At 33.7% G+C, this 26,512-nt stretch overlaps 1 protein-coding gene across 1 annotated transcript in view; it reads right to left on the reverse strand.

Annotated features, from left to right (window-relative positions):
* The window catches only part of LOC126880659 (leukotoxin-like), a 48,440-nt gene extending 25,974 nt beyond the window's left edge, over nucleotides 1–22,466 (reverse strand). Inside the window, exon 1 of the mRNA XM_050644712.1 lies at nucleotides 22,424–22,466. Within this exon, the coding sequence (XP_050500669.1) occupies nucleotides 22,424–22,466 (43 nt within the window). The remainder of the gene's footprint in view (nucleotides 1–22,423) is intronic.
* Nucleotides 22,467–26,512: the final 4,046 nt, after the last annotated feature.

Consider the following 26,512-nt stretch of genomic DNA (forward strand, 5'->3'; position numbering starts at 1 on the left):
TCAGTATTGTGACTGAATGATTAGATGAAAAGAGATATAGTAAATAGAGGATAAAAAAGAGGGCGCCAACGAGTTTTTAACAAAGAAAACAGGTAAAACAAATAGAAGATAATTAATAATTGAAATCTTAAAGAAAATAGAATAAAATAATTATTTAAAAATAAAATAGCAAACATGTGACCTTCGTAACGTTACAAATTCATTTGGTTTTAATCAATCTTTTGGTTTTGCCTCCGTATTTAACATAACAAGAGAATTTAAGATGGGAGGTATGAAATCTGAATTACACAAAAACGTGTACCTTTTTGACCATTGTTAAAGAAAAAGAAAGATCTTAAGGCGTTTTGTACTCAAAACGGAGCTGCAGAACAATAAACAGATCCCATTATAGTATTATAGATGGCGTTTCAACATCTAACAAACCTGTTAAATATTTCACATTTTTGTTATGTCCAAATAATATACTCTATTCTTCCTTTGTTAGTGTTTTGCATATGAATATTATTGCTAAACCTTTATTTCATCACACTAGCATTTTAATTTCAGAAAATTTGTTTCATTACATCTTATTACTGGCTCTAATTTCGGTTTTGCAGTGTTTTGTGAATGTGCTCTCGCCGGGGGCAAACACGATTTCGCTAATATGGACATGGGTGGCGCACCAAATTCATCAATATTGGACAGAATATTACAAGTTTTGATATTATGCCCATGTAATTATCTTATAAATAAATCTGAATATGACAACCTTGACAGGTGTGTTGTCCATATGTGTATACCGAATTTTTTGTAATTGATTGATTTTTATGAACTAAAATTGATTTTTTAATTGGTAAATTCCTTATACCTACTTTTTGAAAACTTTCAACTTGTTTTTTAATGCCCTTCTAAATCCGATGTCCCCATTCTGATGTTATTATATTTATTTAAAATATGTATTTTATGTCGCATTCAGGAACTCATCAAAAACTCCAGGGAACCGCCTTCAGGGGCATTTAGAGATGCATCAAGTCAAACTAGTTTGATTTTATTTAACAAACTTGACTTGACTTGAAAATCAAACTTTTTTTGTAAAAAAGTTTGACTTGACTTGATTTCGATATCTTTAGGTTTGACTTGAAATCAAACTTCTTCAAACAGTTTGAAGTTTGAATGTCATATTGGCAACGTGTTTATTTCCAATTCTAATTGAGAGCGTATGGATTTTGTTGTGACTTATTTGGATAGGTCTGAATCTGTATTCTGCTACTCCGCAAATTAGTTTGTAGTTCATATATAGACGTCCATGTTTGGCTTGTTTATTACGTTCGTTTTGAAGTGTGTGGCTTTGGAAGATAATAGGTTTGTTCTAGCATCAGTTCCAAACGGTTTGAAACCATCAGCGAATAGTGGACCAGCGCGAGTAGAGGGGATATCACTGGTGACTGTATTATGTTATCTCACTGACCAACTGTTTGTTGACGGCTTCTGACTAGTTTGACTGTTTGCTAGAACAAACCTAATATCTGAATGTGGATATTTTTCGGTTCAGATTAAGTACCAGAACAAATTGAGTCTGATATTGAAGGTATTCTCACTGCAAAAATTAACAGAAACAATCTGTAGTCGAAGCAGTATTAATTAAGAAAAATAAATATACTGATTTATTTGATGATGCGGCAGGTGATTTCAAAACAATGAAAATTGCAAAGTGCATACATACTTCTATTATGTAAAAATAAAGAACAGCGTTATAAAATCACAAACAGTGAACTAATTCTTTAAAAGGACAGCGTTATGCATAACTCGATCAAGCGCCATTTCTTTAAAATCAAGATAACAGCGGATTCTGGTGACACATAGCTAAAACTATCTTGGAAAAATCCCTGTTATTCTCACGTTAACGGTCACTAAGAAAAACAAAAATAAACCAAGCGACATTCTGTCTATTAAGGGTTTTTAGTTTTGCATAACAAGACTATATTCATAACTGCCATACTTAACTGCCATTCATAACTGCAATATATCCATAACTGCCATATATCCATAACTGCCATTCATAACAGTTTCGCAATTGTAGACTAAGCGCCGACTTTGGTCTGTTTATGCTAAACTAAGCGTTTGGCCAGAATAACAGTCTTGTCCCCAAATGTACACATTAATTTTGAAGTTTCCGTCAAAAAATGATGGAATTTTTTTAAAGTGAAAATGTTGTGTTTATATATATGTTATTAAATTGAAAAATACAAATAATCTATATAAAATCTTTATATTATGTCTAACGTGCTATGTACTAAGAATATAGTATAAGTCATAAAATGAACCTTTCGGGATTCTTCTATATTTTGAATTTTGAATGTTTATTAATCATTTCTGTAGTATAAATCAATAGCTTGTTTTTCATGTTTAAATATTGATTTTATTCCAACCCTACAACTTTTAATTTCAAAAGTCTCCTTTGTAAGGTACAGGTCAACTTCTACTGTTTTATTAGTACCTTCTGCTAAACGCAGCTTGACTTACTTACTTTTAGTACACACCACGTGTTACGAGATTCTGGGGCATTTGTATTGAAAAAATGTAGATAATCCAAATTTGACCATAAAATTTCAAGAAACTAGGCCTTAACATCCTTAAAAAGGGGATGGTACGGAAACAGATTTTTGAGGTTCTTTGTTTTCTTCCTTTTTAACTTTCACTTTTTTTATGACTTTCGTTCTGTCGTTGAAGACGGAGCCGGTGTTTATTGTTATCGGTTATAAAAGCAGAAAATTATAAAAATAGCTAGATCTCATTTAAACCAAAAACTGTTCATTTAGTATTTTTTATTTAATTTTGTTGTGCGTGCTAAAAAATAGTTTACTGTGAAAGTGTCAGTGTTCTATTGTACATGATTTTTAAAAATGAGTAGAAGGAAACAAATACTAAAATTATTAGAACTAAAGGATGATTTATATGGCACTCAATGTATTATTAAATTTCTTATCTTAATTGGCAACTGACATGTCTATCTCAACAAAAATATATAAAAAAATAAAAAAAAATAAAATACAGGATCCTTTGTAAAAGTTATATTTAAAAGACCTTAATAATGGTTACATCACAAAACAAAACGTTTTCGGATTAACAAGTAATCCATCATCAGTGTTAAGCCAATAACATGCATGCGTGAGCCACCAAAAAGTTCTGGGTAAAAACCCTTTAAAAGATATACTTGACACTCAATTTTCAATATGTGAGGTTCATCCCTTTCATATCACATCCACGTGGGTTAGAGTCCTGTGTTGCCCTGGGTAATATCCAGGAATATTTGCAACATCTAACTATTTTAAACATAGTATGTAGTATAATATAAGGTCTTATACCTTTTAAAGGGTTTTTACCCATAACTTTTTGGTGGCTCACGCATGCATGTTATTGGCTTAACACTGATGATGGATTACTTGTTAATCCGAAAACGTTTTGTTTTGTGATGCGACCCTTATTAGGGTCTTTTAAATATACCTTTTCCGAAGGATCCTGTATTTTTTGTGATTTATGGTATACACCAGCTACAGGAATTTTATTTTCCTCGTGGATTGTTAAAAAAGTATATCTACGAAATAAATCATTTTTCAAACTCTTTCAAACTAGTTTGACAAACAGTTTGAATTTTCAAACCTGTACGATTGACCAGTTTGACTTGACTTGAATTATTTGTCAGAAGGATTGACTTGAGTTTGATTTGAAATTAAGTCAAACTCAAGTCAAGTTCAAACATTCAAGTCAAACTTGTGCAACTCTAGGGGCATTCTTCCAATGTGACCGATAGTCTGTCGTTGCGAACCACAATCACACTCAGGAGTAAGAGTTTTTTCCCATCTATGTAATATGTTAGCACATCTACCGCTGCTTCTTACTCTGTTCTGTGTTGTCCATGTATTGCAAAGCAGTACCTTTTCAAGTAGTTGATCGATTACGCAGCGACACTCATCCATGGTTAACTGCACGCACACTTTTTATAGATACTGTAACCAAATTTAAATCTGGTAACAGGGATACTGATATACACAGGGCGCTCACGCCGTTGCTCCTCAAAATTTTCAGACACTAGCCGGTCCCGAGCGACAGCGAGGATGTAGCCATTGTAACCACAATTGAATCTGGTAACAGAGTATAATAAAGTGCAACTGAGTCACATAAACTCGCCAATATTTTCGTGTGTCTACGAGTAGTTGGCTATTTACTGAATTAGGTACTATTAACACATAATATAATATAATATATTTCTATTGGTAAAAAAAGAATGTGTGTGTACTTTGTACGCACGTAAGAAGTTATACTTCTATTATATGATTTAAACGAAATTAATGTACTTTTTATTTATATTTTGTTTAAATATTAAACTAATTTATTCTTACTACTTCTCAAACATTTTTATTAGAACAGTGCCAAAAATTAAAATAATAAAAGAATAAAACACACACAAACACATTAAACAAGCCACAAATGATGTCTGAACATTAATTGTCGAAATTTTTTTTAACTAAATACGTATTTTCTGAAAATACAATTATATAATAAATATACTTACAATCAAAAAATGTATTAAAAAAAACAAAAAAGAAAGTTTCTATTGGGACTCGAACCAGCGCTGATAAGAGCGGTTGGTATTGGAATTCATTCGCCTTCTCCGCTTAGCCACGGACACTATGTGTCATTATTTACGAAGATCGACTAACTAAACGGATTAAACTTGTGATATTTTGATATTTTGAAAATTGATCAAATTATTTTAATTTTGAATTGAAATGATTTAGAATTGAAAAAATACAACAAAACATAGAGTAAAAAAACAATATATTAGGTGAATATTGATAGAAATTTTGATGGTAATCAAATTATATAAATAAAAGTATTACATACTATGTATTTTGGCAGATCAAATAGGTAGGTTTATACCCATGATACATTAACAATTATTACGTACCTGTTGCTTTTAAAAACTATTTAAAAGTCACTACAATATTATAAACTTTTTTGTTTCTGTCCTCACAACAATAAAACTAATATATTATACATTTGTTTACCTTTACCTTTACCTCCAAACCACAGCTGCCATATCGGATAATTTTTGACATGTCATTTGAACATCCAATCAGAACAAAGTTATAATGCGCATGCGCCGGGCTGATAGGTTTTAACATATAAAAAAATCACCCTCTATCGCCGGTAAAGAAGTATAACTTCAAAAATATAGGTAAATGGAATTACTTCACAGTAGTCATAAAATATTTATTTGCAAGATTTTTAACTGTTACCAATGATAACAGTGGTTACATGGATGCTTCGCCAGTGAGGGATGGTAATATGTACTTACTTAAAATGAAAGAATGATAAGTTAAATTTTGGAAAATTCGGGGAAAAATAAAATTTTCTGATCTATTATACTAAAACAATTTTTTCATTATTTACATTAGAATGGAAATAGCAACTGTAGATATTTATAATATGAAACAAATAAAACGTATTTCTACAATTCCGCCTCCACTGTTATCTTTAAGAGCTCTTTAAGAATAATAAGAGTAGGTACGACAATACTCGTGTTTTTGACATGCGGTAAGCAGGAATCCTTTCTGTATACTGATAGATATATTGGTAAAGTGTAGGGTGGATAAATTTTGGAAATAAATTTGACATTGCTTGCTTCAGGGAGACAATTTATTTAAATATATATTTGGGTAATAAGAAGACAAACCAAAATATTATTTGTTAAATAATAACCGGAAATATAAGTATTGGGAGACATATTTGAAAATTTGTTATTATATAACATATGTATGGTTGTAAATTACACCTTAAATCTCAAAGAAAGATCAAACAAAGAAAACATAGGCAATACAATAAAATATTTTAGCTATATTTATTTAATACCTTCAAGGGAAGCATATGAGCAGTAATAGATACTAATTAATATTTAGCCACAAGGGGTTATTCTAGACAGAACGCTCACATTCAGAGAACACCTGACGAAAACAGCAGCAAAATTGAAAACACGCAACAATATAATACAGAAACTCTGCGGCACTACATGGGGGTCCACAGCATCAACATTAAGATCCTCTGCTCTTGGCCTGATATATCCGGTGGCAGAATACTGTGCTCCAGTGTGGCTAAATAGCAGGCATACCCACCTGGTCGACACCCAACTAAACCGTACTATGCGTATGATAACAGGCACAATTAAGCCCACCCCTACCTACGCCGCGAACATGCATTGGTTAAAGAATATAACAAAATAATGGACAGTCGCCAGCTTCTAGTCCACAACGACATCCCCGATATTCTTGGAAACCGTCTCCGATCCAGGTTACCCCCTCTACAATCTGCTCAAGCGCTGCAGCAATCCAACTTTGACTTAAATACCCGATGGAGACAAGATTGGGAAAGTAGGACAGATCCGCATTACCATAGTCTACCGGACATCATAGGGAAACCTGGCGAATTTGAACGTCCCCGTAAGATTTGGGCAGCCCTTAATCGAATTCGAACAAACTGTGGAAGATGCGCCGACTCCCTCCACAGATGGGGTAAACTCCCCTCGCCTTCTTGTGACTGCGGCGCTGCAAGACAGACGATCAGTCACATTGTTCAGGACTGCCCACGCAGAGCATACACAGGCGACCCTATAGATAGACTTTGTAATGGCAACCGATGGTCAATCGAATATATAAAAAAATTGGACATCTGTTTGTGATGCATTGTATAATGCATAAATCTAAATATATTCTGTGATATACTTAAGCCATACGCTAAATAAATAAATATTTAGCCCAAAATAATAAAAAAAAGACCAAAGAGAAAATTTTCATATAAAAAACAGCAATATAAAAAATGGGGTTAATTTAAGACGCTTTATATTGTTGTTAAGAGGATCGGTACGTATTTTCGGCTGCAATGCTATTCAAATGGGGATTCATTTTTTTCGAATCCTGAGAAAACTAATAAGTATTTACAGTTGTGAAAAACTAAGACAAAATTTAGTGTTATTTTTAATTTCAAGTATCTCATTCAAAATAAACTTTTTATTTATTCTAAGGGACTTTCGGCCCTCGGTAATAATTTAGTCTTTCATTCTGCGTTTACATTTGTCAAAAATATTTATTGGTTTTTTCAGGATTCGAAAAAAATTAACACAATGCCCGTGGTAATATTTTCCAAATCTATCTTTGTCATACAACGCACTCAGTCGAATAGAATATTGTCAGGATAATGTCAGTCAGACACTGACAATTAGTGACAATTTTAAATATTTAACATGAGTCGGGAATATTTTGAGTTGTTGATTAAATAATATTGATATAATATAGTGTATTTGATAAATAATTGATTTAAGAGGTGAACTTTATAAAAAGTTATTTATTGTGTATTATTTATGGAAGATAGAAGCAGAGAATACATCAAGATATTCTGTGATCCAAGTATTTTGTTGCTAAAGATGTTCAAAATTGTAATCGTTCCATAGTAACAATATATCATTAAAAAATCACTTTAACACTTTTTCTCTTTTCTCGATTGAGTATTAGTTTTTGTTGTAGGTACATATAAACTATTACAATCACTGAATACCTAGTTAGTGAAAAAATTATCATATTTATTAACTGAAATAATAATTTGCAATTATACAAAAAATAACAGTTATCCAAGAACATTCAAAAGCCATCTCTTTAAGTTACTTATGACATTGTCAAGTAGAATGACATTCTAGTAATATTTACATATCCATACCAGTGTGAATTTTACTACACGTAATTTGCCATGTAGAGACAGAAAAGGTAGGGATAGCCGTAAAATATCTGCGAATTATGTACCCATAGCCTTAATCTACATCATAGCTTATATTTTGTATAAGTAAATATAACAAATTTAAGCTATTTATAGGGATTTCTGCGCTTTATACCGCTTTTCTTCTTTCAATCAACGTCTCCAGTCCATTCTGTCCTGCCATTCTATAAGGTCTCGTCTTTCTATGGTCTCATCTACGGACAGCTTGTATCTTAGTGCACCCTATGTAGCTTACAGCTGAATCTTATGTTTGTACGTCACAGTGTTGCCATACTTTTTTCTTTATTTCTTTCATAATTTCTATCAATGTTCAATGTACCTACAAGAATAAGAGAATGATTTTACAAGAACGTTTAAATTGAACCCAATTTTGAAAAAATGTGAAAACTTTGAATTATCCGTGTCCGTCTATCTGTCTGTTTGTAAATTCAACTCCTCCGTCATTATACCATGTAGAATGACAAATCAGGTGTCAAATGAAAGCTTATAATCCAAGGATTGTACTAAAGGTGAGAAAAGACCCCGCAGAAACCTTATGGGAAATGGCTCTCTGTCAAATGCTCTGAAACTTTGGATTCTGGTAGTCCTTGATATGTAGAACAAATGACTCCATGGGTGCGTAGCTCCAAAAAATCATAGTTCTAAGATATAAGCCTCTGAAGTTATAGGTACAGTGAGGACGTTTGAGTTGGAATAAATTCATTTTCTCGAGAATGGAAGACTCTGGAGATAAATTACGAATCAGCTCGATTTTTATTTTTAAATTATATTTTTTGGCGTATATATCATACTAGTGATGTCATCCATCTGGGCGTGATGACGCAATCGATGATTTTTTTAAATAGGAATAGGGGTCGTGTGATAGCTAATTTGAAAGGTAATTCAATTCTCTATTCACTAACATAAACATTAACATAATTCTTTATACAGGGTAGCCACATTTTTTTAATTTAATTAATTGAGACTAAAAGAAGAATGTATATAATGTATTTAATTCGAAATACATTTTACTGCTGTCAGAAAACAGAAAAAAATGTTAATTTGAAAAATAAACATTGCTTTTCGCTTAAATTAAATGTTCAAACTGCTAAAAGAAGGTAGGTGGCAGCTTTAATACATATTGAATTTAAGAGAAAAACAATATTTATTTATCAAATAAAATTTTTTTCTGTTTTCTAAATTATATACATTCTTCTTTTTGTCTCAATTAATTTAATTCAAAAAAAAATTTGGGCACCCTGTACAAATGATTATGTTAATATTTATATTAGTGAATAGAGAATTAAATAACCTTTCACATGAGCTATCACACGACCCCTATTCCTATATAAAAATATCATCGACCAGATATTCAATGACATTCAATGACGTCACTCTTACTTTTACTCCCTAGGGAGTAAAAGTACTTTGTCTCCCTAGCTAGCGAAGAAAAGTACGACTTTGCTTCCTACAATCAGTTCAGGAAATGTATACTTTTGGTAGAGCTAGGTGGAAAAATTCTTTTCTCTACCTGCTTTTCAAGTTTTCATTATTAGTTAAGACATTTCAAGATTTCTTGTTTTCTTGACAAGAAATATTGGTATTGACATAAAATTTCTTGTCTTGTCTTGAAATCTAAAATTACTTCTTGTCTTGACCTTGTCTTGAAATCAAGACAAGATCTTGAAATTTTCAAGAACTTGGCGACCCCTATGCAGAGTGCGCTCATACGTTCGTAATGAACATAGTACTTACAGAAGACTGTATTTTATTGAAATTTATGTTTTCAGTCAGTATAGCTTTACTGAGAATACTGTTGTAAAAAATTAAATATCGAATTATACCTCAATTTAATTTGTTTCATAATTTAATGATACCAGATATGCTTTAAATTAAAGTACCGTAAGCAAATGCAGCTGCGAATAAAAGTTTTCGCTATAATAAACGTATTTATAAGAAACTTTCTTCCTTTTAAGTAACAATTACCTATTTATATTTAATAATACAGAGGCCATTTATCTTGTGTTCCGTGTAAACTATTAAAAAAATTTATAATCAACACCAATAATTTTGTCACTACCACTTTATTAACAAGCCAAAAATCAATTATAGTCTCACCGTTATTCCCAAGCCAACACTAATTGATAAAACATAAATTTTGTATAATTTGTACTCAATTTAACCAAAAGCAGAGGTGCGTTGGTTGTTAAGACACCAGCGGCTCAAGTTACACGATTTTGGCCATTGGCGTAGACAACAAATTTAAATACGTTCAGCGTATGTATTTTCCACGAATAATTTTGGGACTGATCAATACTATACGACTTGTTCTTTATAAATTATACCTCTTTCTAGAGAAATTTATTTAGAGCATATGATTCCCTTCGATGGGAAGATACTAAATCACCTCCAATATCCCGATGACATTGTTCTTACAACAGACGAATTAGGAGAGGCTAGAGTTTGTTATGCTACAACTACAGCAAGTAACATAGAGAGTCGGTTTAAAAATATGCGATGGAAAAACAAAAATGATGACCAATATCACGAATGAGCTAATAAAAATCGAGAAATCGAGTGTATTTGGGCCACGAAATATGGTTAACGAGAGATAACCAAACATTGAAGGTTGGAGTTTGAAGAGGTGAACCTATTCAGAAGAATAAGTTTGGGTTTCTGGATTTGGGTATTCACAAAAATGAGGGAAGTATTTAAGACAAATTTACCAATCCATTTAATAAGGAAAGCTTACAAGTGCGTTCTATCAGTCCTCATATACGAAGAAGAAACCTTAACGCAAAAAAATCAGCGGAAAAATTAAGAAAGACACAACGTAAAATGAAGACAAAATAATAAATAGACTAAATAGACTTCGAATAAGCTTAATAAATAGAGTAAGAAACGAGGAAGTTCGTAAACGAACCGGAGTGAAAGATATTATCGAACGTATCATGAAGAAAAAATGAGGATGGGCGGGACAGGTTGGAAGAATGAAAGACGAAATTTGGAGAAAAAAATTGCTTGAGTGGAGACCACGGGTAGACAAGGGAAGCCCGGGAAGACCATCAACGCAATGGATCGACGACCTCAAAAGTAAAGGCTATGCCGCTTAATACTAAAGAGGAAGACCTCAAGATGGACAAATATGAGCAGGGCTTCTCTATAAAACAAATGAGACCCACGAAGAAACACATAATGACAGCGAAAGTTGTTTTTACTGCCCTGGCGACGAAGACAATTTTGAAGAAAGGATGCTTCAAGGTCGGCCTCGAGCTCATCACATCACGCGCTTGTCAGTTCCCATAGCGAAGTCAGCAAATGCGATGGTCTTGATCGCACTGGGTTTTGCTCCAAGTATGGAGAGAAGGGTCATATGTATGAAGATTGTAAATAATCCGAGTCGTGTGTGTTCTGCAAACAGCCACATCAACTCGGTAACGGATGATATACTGCCTTAAAAGAGGCTCTACCGTATCTGCTGGACCGTCTACTTTAGTTGAGGAGACGTAGAGAGTGGACGATGAGGTCTTCTGGAGCTGTTTACTCCAACCTTTTGAAAGAGTTCAGTTTCCTGAGCAATAAAGCTACGAAGACGACAATCAATCCCGCTGAAACGGACACTATCCTCTGATATTTTTTTCTTTAATACCATTATTAAAATTACCGAGGAAAGCCCTACATCCGCCCCTAATCGTAGCCTTACCTTAAAGGCACTATCTCCAGATGCTGTATGAAAGTAAATGAAGGTTACAGAAAAGTAAATAGGTGCACGAAGAACAACGATTTTTAACTGGCAGGTGTCAAAACCGATGTAGTTATTCTCAAAGTTTCGAGATATAGACCAGATATGATCTTTTTATTTGGTAGTACTACATTAAGAAGGTTTCTAAGGTTCCATGTGCCTATGTTAACGGTAGATTTTGCTAGTCCGGGGATTATTAGATTAGTACCCCTTGCCCAACAGACGTTTGCATGGGACTAGAGGCAGTTATTTTTTATTTCTTCGCCATGGCAATATTCGGGGTAATTGTTAATAATGTGGTTTACCTTTGTCTTCAATATTTTAAGTATAGGCGCCTTTAACCTGAGGAAAGTCGCTTCTTGTAGCTGCTCCCTCTGAAACAGACGCTCTGTATTTATTTCTTTACAACGCTTTTGTTTTCCTCGTGTAGCTACTTTGTTCACCCCACAGCAAACACAGGCAGAAGAGAAAACAGACTATAGAGAGAAATTTGAAACAAAAAATACTTAGGTAAAAATACAGATAAAAAATAGGTATACAATAGGAAAATAGATAAATAAAAGATCTACACAAAATATAGATCTATATATGAAAAAATCTGCAGATAAAGTTTGTTTAGCAGTAAATGGTTCACTTCAAATAGTACCGACTATAAACATCCTGGGTTAACCGATAATAGTATAAAAGGCCCGGTTTCAGGTAAAATTTAAATATGTTTGAATGTTTGTTTTTCTATAATCTTAGCAATTAAAATAGATTTAATTTATTTTAAAACTCATTTGAAAACATTAATTTCGGGTATATAAGGCAAAGCAATATATTTTACATCCGTTTTTTTTGTTTTTGTCTTCGTAATTATTGTAAATTTTGTGGATCCTTTGCTTTACTATAGGAGTACCGTCTAGTCAGTGTTAATTGTCAAAAGACCAACTCTGTCTACCTCGTTTGATTATCGCCCCGGACCGGTCTTAACAATGGGCCAAGTCAGATAAATTAATTAATACTTACGACCGAACTAATTGGAGTCAACCATTTACTGCTAAACAAACTTTACAAATTTATGAAAAAATTAAATCCACTGTATTAAAATGTGATTAAAAAGATAATATTAGCAATTAACGAAATGAGAAGAATAAGCTCTTTCAATAAAAATTAAATTAATTACCACTCTGCTGCTACGCCTATGTCCTTCTTCCAAAACAATCATGCTGGACATAAATTAACATTCTTTTTTTCGTTTTTCGGTCGTTGGAAACCAAGTTCTATTTGTAATCTAATCCTTTCTTGTTAAATGGCTTGTTTAAAATGGTGGTATCACACATTTCAACCCATACAATGGCTTTACGTCTGATACCTTGACAATTACAAGCTAATAAAGATTTTTTCGTTTTTGGTTGTTAATGAGATTTTAGTTGAAGTTGAATGGTGCTGTTCAACAAGTTAACGTTTTGTTAGTTGAAAAATTACGTAGATTTACATTGTTGTAAACGAATGATGTATATTACGACCGAACAGATTTGTCCAGTTATAATAAATATGTTAAATTTTCAAAAAATATGTATATAAAATATATTTGAATTAGAAAACATAAATAGGTAGATATACCTACTTAGATATATTACATCTATGCACTTAGATAATATTGCACCTCTTAAAATAACCGCTGATTTTGGCTCCGCTATGGTTAACTTTATTAAGCATAACGATTACGGCAACGTTAAAAATCTGAGTTTTTGCAGCCTGTCAGGTAGGTTTTTCGTGTCATCGTTATCGTTATTTAAACATAACCTCACTTCACAACGTTATTGTAATTTTAAGCGTATACTTGAACAGTTTTTGATATTTTAATTTATAAGTAATCAAAATTAGAATCTATGTAAATGTAATTTTACTGATTTTTTTACATTCTGGCAACAAAGCAATTTAACCATTACTATTACTAACGATAACGATAAGCACTACTTTAAACCTCCATAAATTACGAAATCCCTTATGTTTAATAACGATAACGGATCATATATTCGCTACTGCGCAGACGTAGTATAACGATAACCATAACGGAATTGCAAAATAAGAGGTGCAAAAGAGGTGCAGCCTCTTTCTATTAAAAACCAAATTTTGTGTTCTTTTAGAAGATTGATATTCCTATACATACCTAAGTGTTACTAACTTCTTTTTCTTCTTCTTGAACATTTTTCCATTATTGATTCACTGTTTTGCTTTTTCACATCTTTCTATCCTCCCAGTTATATTAATTGAGATATTTTTCATCATTGCATTTTCTAAATAGGTATGTTTTCATCTCATAACTGGTCCTTCTTTTCGTCTCCTTTCTGGACGTTCCTCACCATTCCATTTCTTTTTTTGGCCACATATGGCTTGGCATTCTTTGAACATGGCCATGCCATTGCAGTGCTTTGTTTTTATTTCCATACGGTTCCATATGTCCCTAGTCTTTACCTTGCATTTCTTAGAGGAGTCAATTTTATTTTTTTAATGTGTAGGGGGGATCAGTAGAAGCTTAAGTTCAAGTTTTTGGGGTCGCCATCCTTGTCCCCCGGTCGCCATCTTGGAAATGGGGTGCAAAGGGGTTTCGCGCTATATCTCGTAAACTACCAACCCTACGGAAAATCTAATTAAACATGAAATGTAGAAAATTAAATTTTCCACAATTTTGTTTCTATTACTTTTTATCGTCAAGTAACCAACAAAAAAGATATAACCAAAAATATGTAAATTTTTTTTAACAAGTTTCCTTTTGGATGTTATAACTTTTTTCAGTTCATTTTAAAATAAAATAACATTATAGCAATTTTGTAGAGGGTTTTTCAGCGAACAATTTTCACTATAAAGTTGTGTAATTCTATTTATTTATATAGGTTTTACAGCGCTCCAAGACCAGATTCTCGAATGCTCATAGGGATACAATAAAAACAAAAGTTAGGCTTACTTTTCTATCTATATATATTTTTTATTCATACAATTTATTATGATTTTAACATTCCTATGCTATTTTTAATCTGTTTTTGACCTTTCTTCCCACTATAAAATTTATAACTCTAAGCATATATAGAAAAGTCCCAAGAAGTTGTTTGAGGACAAATTCGCCGCTTCAGAAGAAGAATGACGCAACCGCAAAATGCAAAATTCTTAAGAAGAGCAAAAAAACGATTTTTGATATCAAAATCATAAAGTATGATAAAAATTAGCCATTCAACACACCGTGGTCAGGATCTCGAGATATAAGCGTTTTTTGGGGTGTGCCGCTTCTTATATGAAGTAACATAACTTTTTTCCTATTATATATTTTGACTTAAAATTTTCCAAAAAACTTGTCATCATCATTGTCTTTGCCTTATCCCTATGCGGGGTCGGCTTCCCTAATTGCATTTCTCCACACAATTCTATCTTGGGTCATATCAATGTTAATCCCCTTTACCAACATGTCCTGCCTTATCGTCTCCCCCCAGGTCTTCTTTGGTCTTCCTCTCCTACTCCTTCCAGGAATCTGCACTTCAGCTATTCTTCGTATTGGGTGATTAACATCTCGACGTTGAACATGACCAAACCATCTTAACCTATGCTCTCTCATTTTGGCATCAATTGGTGCCACACCTAGACTTCCCCTAATATACTCATTTCTAATTTTATCCTTCTCTGTCACTCCACTCATCCATCTAAGCATTCTCATTTCCGCCACATGCATTCGTTGTTCCTCTTTCTTTTTCACTGCCCAACATTCAGTTCCGTGCATCATAGCCGGTCTTATGGCTGTTTTATAGAATTTTCCCTTCAACTTCATTGGAATTTTTCTGTCACACAACACACCACTCGCTTCTTTCCACTTCATCCATCCAGCCCTAATTCTACTGCATGCATCTCCATCTATTTATCCATTACTCTGTAATACCGATCCTAGGTACTTAAAACTATTGCTTTTCACAATCATTTCACCATCCAAAGATACCATTTTATTTGTAGTAACTCCATCTTTAATTGAACATTCCAAATACTCTGTTTTTGTCCTACTAAGTTTTAAACCTTTTACCTCCAGAGCTTGTCTCCACTGTTCCAGTTTTTGTTCTAAGTCTCTTTCACTATTTCCTATTAACACTAGATCATCAGCATACATTAGGCACCATGGAATACTACCCTCTAGTTTCGATGTTATCTGGTCCAAAACTAATGAGAATAAATAAGGACTAAGCACCGAGCCTTGGTGCAATCCTACTTTCACCTGAAATTTATCAGTCTCTCCCACACCTGTCCTAACACTAGTCGTTACTCCCTCATACATATCTCTCACAATCTTTACATATTCGCCAGGGACTCCTTTCATATTGAGAGCCCACCACAGAATCTCTCGAGGAACTCTATCATATGGTTTCTCAAGATCAATGAATACCATATGGGCGTTGGTCTCTTTATTCCTGTATTTTTCCATCAGCTGCCTTACAATGAAACTAACGAAATATGATGACAAAATGTTAATAAATTAACAACTCCTGTTTTAATGTGTTTAAACATTTTGGACAAATTGCATTGTTATCTACATACTTCAAAGATGATACAGTAAAATTTTTAAAAGGAAATATTTACAGCGACCAAAGATACAGCGAGGTAAATTTGAAAAATCATCAAATATGATTTTTGGCATTTTTGTATAAAATTTATTTTTTTAACATTGTCCACCAACTCTAGATAAAAATAAACTTCATATTCGGATTCAGCGACCTCGAAAACATAAAAATAGACCAAAATTGATCATTCATCTTAAATTTGATTTTCGTGGTTGGCATAACGGTTAATGCCGCTCGTCTAATATACAATAGATAGAAAAGCATTATTTTTCTACGAGAATTCGAGAATCTGGTCAAGTTTGGAGCGCTGTAAAACCTAGATAATAAATAAAATTAAACAACTTTATAGTGAAAATTGTTTATTGAAAAATCCTCTACAAAATCGCTATGATGTTATTTTATTGTGAAATGAACGTAAAAAAAGTTATAACCTCCAAAAGAAAATTTCTCACAAAATTTTCTCTTATTTTTGTTTATAACTTTTTTGTTGGTCACTTTACGATAAATAGTAATAGGTATAAAATTGTATAAAATTTAATTTGCTTCATTTTATGTGAAATTAAATTTTCTGTAGGGTAGCTAGTTTACGAGATACAGCGTGAAAGCCCTTTGCACCTCTTTTTCCAAAATGGCGGCCGGGGGACAAGGGCCTCAACCCCAAAAACTTGAACTTAAGCTTCTACTGAACCCGCCTACACATTAAAAAAATAAAATTGACTCCTCTAAGAAATGCACACTAAATGTAACATTTCAATGGACTATTGAGCATATTGGTACATATTATTTCTCAGTATGTGGGCTAGGTATGATGTTTTTCTAACTTTCACTGTGTTGAAAAGTTCTCTTCCCTTGCCTATTCAATGCTGCACTTCTTCGTTTGACGTGTGCGATGTCCATGAAATTTTGAGGATTTCCAGTAGATCCACATTTCAAATGCCTCCAATTTATTTACGGTTGCTGTTTTAAGGGTTCACGTTTCAACTGCATAGAGAAGACTCGATCAGACGTAGCATTTTGATAAACGTAGTCGAATTTGGAGTTTTATTCGAGAATCGTATAGCAGTCTTTTGATTTTTTCGAAAGATTTTCTGGCATGTTCTATTCTCGATCTTATTTCTATAGATCAGGATTTAGGCTACTATTGATCCAACATCCCAGGTACCTACTTAAATTTATTAACAAACATTTTTATGGTATTATAAGTATTTTCAAATAACAATAAACGCATTTTTCTGATATAAGCATTTTGTCTTATATTTTTATTTAAGTGTTATGTCCCATATTTAGTTTTTGATAGATTTTTGGGATTTTATCAATACCTATTTGCCTTATAAGTATTGATATTTGCGAACGATAAGTAAAAAGAAGTTTTCTTTTCAGCCATTATTTTAATCATTAATCTATAAATGGTGTTGACGATGATCTTCCATCCATTTGTAATAAGATATTTTTGTTTCATTGGTAACTTCAAATATGAAAGGTGGTTGCTTGGACTACAGCTTTTTCAGCTTGATGTTCTGCTTGATTTACGTATTTGATACGCAGCCATCTATTTATGCTAATGTTTCCACTGTTCTGTTTCAACATTTGTGTTATTAGTGTCAGTTTTTCATCAAAATGCGTTTAATCGATTCAGTAACAAAGTATTTTTGAGTAATAACGTAGTATTAAATTATTAAAAATGAATAACTCAGTAAAACATCAGTAAAGCGTTTACAAGAGGATTCTCTAAGGAATTAGCGTGTTATTTATTAAAACAAGCAGAGTATAGAGATGGGCAATACATGATTCTTAAAAAAAAATTTTTCCCTTCTTAGATGTGGTTATGGTACATAGAGGCAGGGACCACTTGTGAGCCCTTTAGACACTTAGACCGACTTAGACCTCCTAAGGCGGACCAATTCTGTCACTTCTATCATAAAGACTAGGTTCATAAGAACCTGGTCTTCGAAGGAGCAACCTGGGGCCCAGATTACTCCGGGCTGCTATATCTGCTAGAATCAGCTAGGTGGCTGCAAATCTGACATTCTGTCGTACCGAACGTATAATTCTGTAGTAACCTTGTGGCCTCACAGAAAGCCAAAAGTCTGTTTAGGGGTAACTCCCTCACTTGGCTCGGCTACTTAAAGGGGGAAGCCAGGATCTACCACCTTAGATAGACCAGTGCTGCGCACTTCCAGAGTACATATGAGGTTTCCTCCTTTCCATCACACAGACGGTACCGTGGGCCATCCGCCAATCCAAGCAGATGAAGGTGCCTCCTGAGTCTACAGCGGTCGATAAGCATACTGCCCACCAGAGAGCATCGTCTACAGTCTAGAAAAAGAAGTTAGGCTGTAAGGCTTTTGAATGGCTCCACTATTTGGAACCTAGATGATACCTCAACAAGTGGCTTAGGAGTCCTGGAACCTCCACAATAAAAGCTCCTTGAGGCTACTCCGACCAGTACTGAAGGGTATCCTAATCACAGGTTCTGGTTCCACAGGTAGAGTGTATGAGTGCCGTCTTGCCAGGGCGTCAACCTGTTCGTTCCCTTTCACACCTGTAAGCGAGTCAACATGAGCCAGTGCTTTCTTACACCCAAGAACCAGAGCTTAGAGCTGACTTTGGGAGATTCCAAAATACTTAGCGCTACTTGACTGTCACAGCAGATAGATGTGGTTCTGCCTGAGCGAGCTCTAGCTATTATCTCTTGAGGACATACCAGGATCGCAAAGATCTCGGACTGAAATACTGATGCATGGGAGCCGAGAGCCTGGCTAGACTCAAATCCGACTCCACCACCATACACTCCATCACATACCCGCTCGTCCATTCTGTGAACCAGGTGAGCCCGCTCCAATGGATTAGTGTGGGTTGTCGTATCATCCTAGTCAGGAAATTGAACCAAGAAGGAGGATGGGAACTCAAATTGAAGAGCCACGCTGTCCTGTACCATAGAGAGCATAGGACAACACTCAATAGCTTGTCTCCAAATATCACAATGGTCCATTCCATTATCCAATGCTCCCATTCATTATCAACCAGTATCCACAGCAGTTGAGATGATAGGCTACCCTCTACCCTCATGGCTTCGTGCTCTACAATAAGATGTAGAGGAGGTAAATTCAACAGAACATCAAGAGACGTGGTCCTCATGACTCCTGAGATGCCAACGCATGCCAACCGCTGTAATTACTACATTACTAGATTGCATTACAAGCATTTAAATTACTGCAGAATTAACTATAGAAAGAAAAAAATATTGAACGTAACTAGAATATTTCACCGATGAAGAAGATTTGGTTGTAAAAACCGAGTGGGTTAGAGAAACTAACCAAGTGAATTAGAGAAAACCGTAAGACAAAAAAATGGATACATCATTACTTCTTCAACAAAACACTCCTAAACTTCAAGAATTAGATACACCAAAAAAAAGTTTGTAAACCACCTGCAAAACTTATAGATGGTGTTAAAAACTTCAGCAGCTCATGAACTCATTATACAGTAGAATGAGTAATTTCCAAATAAGAATAATCAATGATAAATATTAGGATTAATGGTAAAGAAGAAGAGTGTTACCGAGCTCCCACTAAGAAACTTCTTTCTCGTTAAGTGCCATCTTTCAATAGGAGGTTGTGTGTGTGTTCAAAAAGAGGAGATGGCAATAGATAAACTTTTTACCACAGATATTTGAATTGAAAGTTAAAGATGTCATATTAAATTTTTATTTTAGAATCTTTAAGAAATTGTATGATAATATCATTAATAGTTTTGTTGTTGAAGCTTAGTAGGTGTGGAATATTCAGCGGTAAACTTACATTAGCACTAATTGCTAGAGTTCAAGACAAGAGCAATAGGAGGTTGGATATCATCATCACTATCTTTCTTTACCCTATCTACAGCTGCTTTGAAGAGCATTTTTATTGAACTACATAAACAAGTCCCTTAAATACACTGCGCGTCATAGAAAACGGGTATCTCAAAAAATGGGTCATGTTTGATGTCTCGTAGGTATCTCCTAAGACTGTCGTCCGATTTAAGTAATGTTTTTAACATGTTATAGCCTTATTCTTTAACAATATCGCTGTAATGATATTGTTGCTAAACAGGTAAATTTTCATTTTATACCGGGTGTACGAATCAAACTGTGTTTTTTTCTTAAAGTTCGCAACACCCTGTGGAATATTCTAGCATTTTTAAAATACTGGAATTAAAACCCAACTATAGCCTTATAGGTTTTCTTAACATTCTGTTTTTTGATTAATTTGCTTATGTTGGATAATACAGAAGTTAGGTACTTAAACAACTACAGTTGAGTCCGCGAGTCTTTACCCGTGCGTCATTAATACCTGGCGAGATAAAACACATACTTTTTATCTAGCATCATTCTCTTCCACGCATGAAACTCATGACAAACCAGCTGCCGTTTATTATTAAGTAAAAACACATGTTATTTTATGAACCATCTAGACTCAGTGCATTGAAAAGAAATAGGTACAAAAAAAGCCGATTCGGTATGTTTTCATATTTTAAGCACAATTTGTTTGACGTTTCTGCTTTGTTTACTTTTGTGGCTGTCAGTCAGTTGAATTTTTTGCGGTTTTTGTCGAATTTTTGCGTTTTGAAGTTTCTTTATATTACACAAACAGTTGTTTTCACAACTAATTTTATATTGGGCTTTGAAATTTTAAGGTAAGTAATTATATTTTGGCAATTAATATTAAAAACATACAAAGGTAACGTCATTCACACAGTAAAGAAATGCTTGTGTTTAGGTTTCCGTCAAAGTGAATAGAATAACAAAAATAAAATATGTTATTGAATTTTTTTTATAAATTGTTTATTTATTTATTACTCAATAATAATAAAAAAAATTATTAAGCTACTTCAAATGTAGCTGTAATTCTGCACAAAAATTTTGAAGCAAAACTTACATTTGACATTCTATATATTTGATAACGTCAAATTTTATAATAAAACCCGTAATCGAAACAGCAGCCACTTTCTGTCACTTGCTGTTGCGTGAAATAGATTTCCGAGTTATTTCGTATGCTTTAAATGATGACGCACGGGTAAAGACTCACGAACTCAACGTAGCCATGTTCTTCAACAGTACAGGGTGTTTCTAAATAAGTGCGACAAACTTTAAGGGGAATTCTGCATTAAAAAAATGACAGTTTGCTTTATAATCGTATGTCCGCAAATGCTTCGTTTTCGAGATACGGGATGTTGATATTTTTCTTACAAACTGACGATTTATTTATTACTTTAAAAACCGGTTGAGATATGCAAATGAAATTTAGTGGTTTTTAAGACATAATTATTGCGCATTTTTGACATGCAATTAAGAATTTTATATTCACCATTGGCGTGCATACGGGTAAAAAGACCGATCATATTACCCGTATGCACGCCAATGGTGAATATAAAATTCTTAATTGTACGTCAAAAAATGCGCAATAATTACTTCTTAAAACCCACCAAATTTCAATCGCATATCTCAACCGGTTTTAAAGTAATAAATAAATCGTCAGTTTGTAAGAAAAAATTCAACATCCCGTATCTAGAAAACAAAGCATTTGCGGACATACGATTATAAAGCAAACTGTCATTATTTTTTAATGCAGAATTACCCCTTAAAGTTTGTCGCACTTATTTAGAAACACCCTGTACTGATGAAGAACATGGCTAGTTGTTTAAGCACCTATATAACTTCTGTATTATGCAACATAAGCGAATGAATCAAAATGCAGAATGTTAAGAAAACCTGAGGCTATAATTGGGTTTTAATTTCAGTATTTTAAAAATGCTAGAATATTCCTCAGGGTGTTGCGAACTTTGAGAAAAAAACACAGTTTGATTCGTACACCCGGTATACAATGAAAATTTACCTGTTTAGCAACAATATCATTACAGCGATATTGTTAAAGAATAAGGCTATAACATGTTAAAAAATTACTTAAATCGGACGACAGGTTTAGGAGATACGAGATATCAAACATGACCTATTTTTTGGGGTGCCCGTTTTTTATGACGCGCAGTGTATTTCAACCATGACACTCTTTTTCTTCCCATACTCCTTCGACATCTTCTTCCTTTATTTTGTCATTCTTAGCGCATTTCATACCGCTGTCCCCTCATTACATGTCCCATATATTGCAACTTTCTTATTTTTGTTGTGTTTATATTTCTTATTCTTTCTCGCAATATTTTCGTATTTTTTGGTAAGATTCCATTAAAATGTCAGTGAGCACAAGCTAGAGATGATGGAGATTAAGAGTTTAATCAATATTAATATTGCCAAATTGTCCCTTTATGTATCTGTTTTAACACTTACATGCTTCTTTCAAATCAGGTGTAATTAGATCAGTACGTCCCATCTCTACCCAATGGGTAAAAACCTCATTCTGAACCGAGACTGAGAGAGGTGTGTTTTCTGTACAGTAATTTGTTGGCAATCCTGAAAGGTTTGCTTAACCCGAGATTAAAACTAACTGATAATTACATAATAACCACGTTGGTAAAGCTAGCAACTGTTGTTGGACCATTAATAACGGCCAAAGAGGCCGTTTAATAATTTATTTGTTCAATTACTGACCCATAACAATTAAAAACCGGGCTTTGGTTTCAAACAAACGATTCATGAATGTGATTCGATGTTTTTCCATTTTGTTCTCTTATTAATATATTACGAATGTTAACAAGGCCTTTGGCGAGATTTTATCAAGCATCGCGAACTTTTAATAAACCCAAGAAAAGAAACCTTAGTGACCTCTGCCATTTATTTAACTTTATTTTTAATCCAGGAACTGACTCCACCAAGTTTATATCAACCTGTAGCTCTTTAACTTTTTTGTGCATTGTGTATTGCAATAACTGTATTTCCTACTTTGTTCTCTTAGTCATTCATCCTTGGTTATTTTTTATTGATCCATTTGGTTTAGTATGATAATGTGTCCTGGTATTTGAACTTTTGTCTTTTTTCGCCATATCCAAAAAATAGTCCAAATTCTAATCTAAAGACAAAGACAAAAGAGACTTACGCATAATACCAAACCTTTGCTGGAATCAAAAAGCACAAATTGTAATAGACATCGAATCCAGTCCAGAAATTGAAATCAGCAGAGGAGTTCGTCAGGGATGTATTATGTCTCCATTACTATTTAATGAATATAGTGAAGCCTTTAATATAGATTTTTAAAGAAGCATTACTATCTTAAAGTGTAGGAATAATAATTACAATAATTACATAATCTATTAACAACATAAGATATGCAGATGACACCGTGATTATGGCAAGCTCTGTTGGTCAACTCCAATTACTGCTAAACAAAACAAACAGTTTCTGTGAAAAATATGGACTAAAAATGAATATAAAAGACCAAATACACGATAATAACAAAGAAAACAAGTATACAAACATACATTTGGGAAATGTACCGATAGAAAAGGTTGATAAATACACATACCTAGGAACCTGGATTTCCGACAATAATGGTCAAACAACAAAAATACGGGCCAGGATAGAAGTAGCAAGAAACGCGTTTGTAAAAATGAAAACAATTCTCTGCAACAAAGACCTTATTTTCCAACTGATAATAAGAGCTCTGAGATGCTACGTGCTTTCGATACTGCAGTATGGACAAGCTGAACATTGAAGCAAGGACACATAAATAAGCTACAGCAGTTGAAATGTGGTGTTACAGGAGGACGCTTATAATAGCATGGACACAGAAGAAATCTAACATGGAACTATTGCGAGAAATGGGCAAAGAATACGAAATAATAAACACAATAAAAATACGAATGTTACAATATCTGGGGCACGTAATGAGGGGACAGCGATATGAACTGCTAAGACTGATCAGGCCCGGCCCCAGGGGTGGGCGAACTGGGCGGCCGCCCAGGGCGGCAAATGTAGAGGCGGCAAATTTTAGAGAAGAGCAAATTTTTGAAATTGAAGAAATAATAACCTATGTTTTTAATATTATAAAAATTCAATATTGTGAACAAGAGCGGCAAAAATGCAAATGTAAAAACCAGAAATAAATGAGTGAAACAAATGCAAGGCTCATTCGACGGGAAATCCACAACATCGCCTTCTTCTTCATCGCATAAGGATAGTGGGATCATAACTACCCGTCCCCACCCCTCCCAGGATTGTTTTTATGGTTCAGGTGCAGTAGTACCGACTGATAACTGATATCTGTTGACTTGCGCTTTTCGTAGCCTTTTACCAAGTTTCCATAGATCATACATGTGCCGGTAACAATTTTATTGTGTCTTTGTATTTCGTTTCAGTGTATAGGCTTGTAGGTATTTTTACTGTGTTTAGTTTTTAAATCAGTTTAGATCAATTGTTGTACAGTGTAGTTTCCGTACCGGTGTGCGTCAGGATACTATTAAGTGTTTAGTGTATTTAAAATAATTGTGTAAGTGCAATAATGGAGGCAGAAAACGTCTTTCTGGTAGTTAGTACAGAAAAAAGAGAGCAAAGAATGAGATTGAAACATATTGCTTAGAATTTGCATAAGTAAATTTTTATAATAGTTATACACTCATGCTGAAAATATATTGCTCAACCTAGGGAACATACAGCTGCTACCGCTCCCTTTGAGTCTAATAACTAGGGAGCGGATTTATATGCGATCAATTTTGAGGAAATATGCGCATATATATGCAGTAAAAAATTACGAAATATGCGCAAGATATGCACAAAAATTCAAAAAATGCGCATTTCGAGAAACCACAAATTTTTTGTTCTATTCTTTTTTAGTGGGTCCTTTATAGGAGGGGGGGGGCGACAAACTTATTTATTATCTTTTAAATAAAATCATTATTTTTATAGATGCAATTTATTCTCATTTGTTACAAAAACTGATACCAATAGTTGCAAGTTCTCCTATTTAAAATAAAACAACAATATCACTATATATGTATATCTTCGATTATAATTCACTACAATTTATTTTTCCAATTTTTTTACGAGGAAACATTTTCTTTGATCAGATAAAATATTTTTATAACTTGAAAAACTCCTTTCAACATCACCAGAAGTAATTGCGGCGTATTTAAAATATTGTTAAAGCCGAAAATTCTGCACCAAAATCAATTTCAAAATTTCCATTAAAAATTTCGCGTATGTCCTCCAAAGTTTTAAAGCCATTTTTCTAGAACCAATTCTAATTTCTTTTTAACTGAATTGCCGATTTCACTGGGAACTTTTGAAATGTTTGCTTTAAAATTTCTAACTATTTCGACGGACTCTGTTAAAGATATTTTCTGCTTTTCTAAATTATTTATGGTTTTTACTATAAAACTATAATGCGTCTTGATAAAAGTTAACTGATTTGCCAATGAAGTTGTTTTAACAATATGTTGTGCCTTTATTCCTTTATAATAGCAGCACTGTCTTCGGCGTTAAATTCTAAAAGCATTCCTTAATTGGGACAACATTTTCAGCATAAAAATTGCAGTTTCCAACCAAGTTCCCCACCTAGTCAGTACTGGGTCGGGAGGTAAAGGTACATTAGGTAATCTGTTCCTGTTCCTTTTTTTACGCTACTTATTAGTATATTTACATCAGGGAATTCACCCCTAATATGTTCCGTTAATAATTTCCGTTAGAAAATCGTAAAACTATGGTTAAAGGTGTAAATTCTCTTAACAATAGGGGATTTAAAAGGATCACCAGAATTATTATAGGTACCTATTAAATATAATAAATAAAAGTAAATAAAATTTGGATTTCCAGGTAAACCATTCTTCATCAATTTAACATCCTACAATCATTATTTTATAACGGCGTATTATAAGCACTACAAGTATTAAATACTTTGTGTAAAGATCGGGTATTTTCTAAGAAGAAAATGAAAAGGCAGAGAATGAGCAGTCTCTCTTCAGGTAGTTCTCGAATTAATAGAACAGCCTGTGGGGGGAAATATTTTGTGTCGAATTATAAAATAAAAAATTTTTTTTTGGACTTAAATGTTTTTAAATATGCACAAAATATGCATGTTTTTTTTAATATGCAAAATTTAGTAAAGGTCTCAAATATGCGAAATATGCATGCAATATGCATTTAGCATAAAATCCGCTCCCTACTAATAACATTTACCCAGACCATCTGCATCCACGTCTACTGCCGCTCCCTCCCAGTCCAACGACAGTCACCTCGGACTATCATCAGCATCTACGTCTGATACCGCCCCCAGTCCAAATTCGGTCACCTAGGACAATCATCAGTTATCTAGGACAATCATCTACGTCAGCTAGTGATGACACTACTACTGTCACACTACTGTAACAATGCTATTATTGATTCTGATCCAGTAAAGTGGTCCAATAAAATTAATGATTTTGCTAGAACAACTTTAGTAACAGGAGGCCCCCCGCCAAAATTACCCATTGCAGAGGCTCAGTTGTA

Source organism: Diabrotica virgifera, chromosome 2, assembly GCF_917563875.1.
Source record: "Diabrotica virgifera virgifera chromosome 2, PGI_DIABVI_V3a".
Taxonomy (NCBI): domain Eukaryota; kingdom Metazoa; phylum Arthropoda; class Insecta; order Coleoptera; family Chrysomelidae; genus Diabrotica; species Diabrotica virgifera.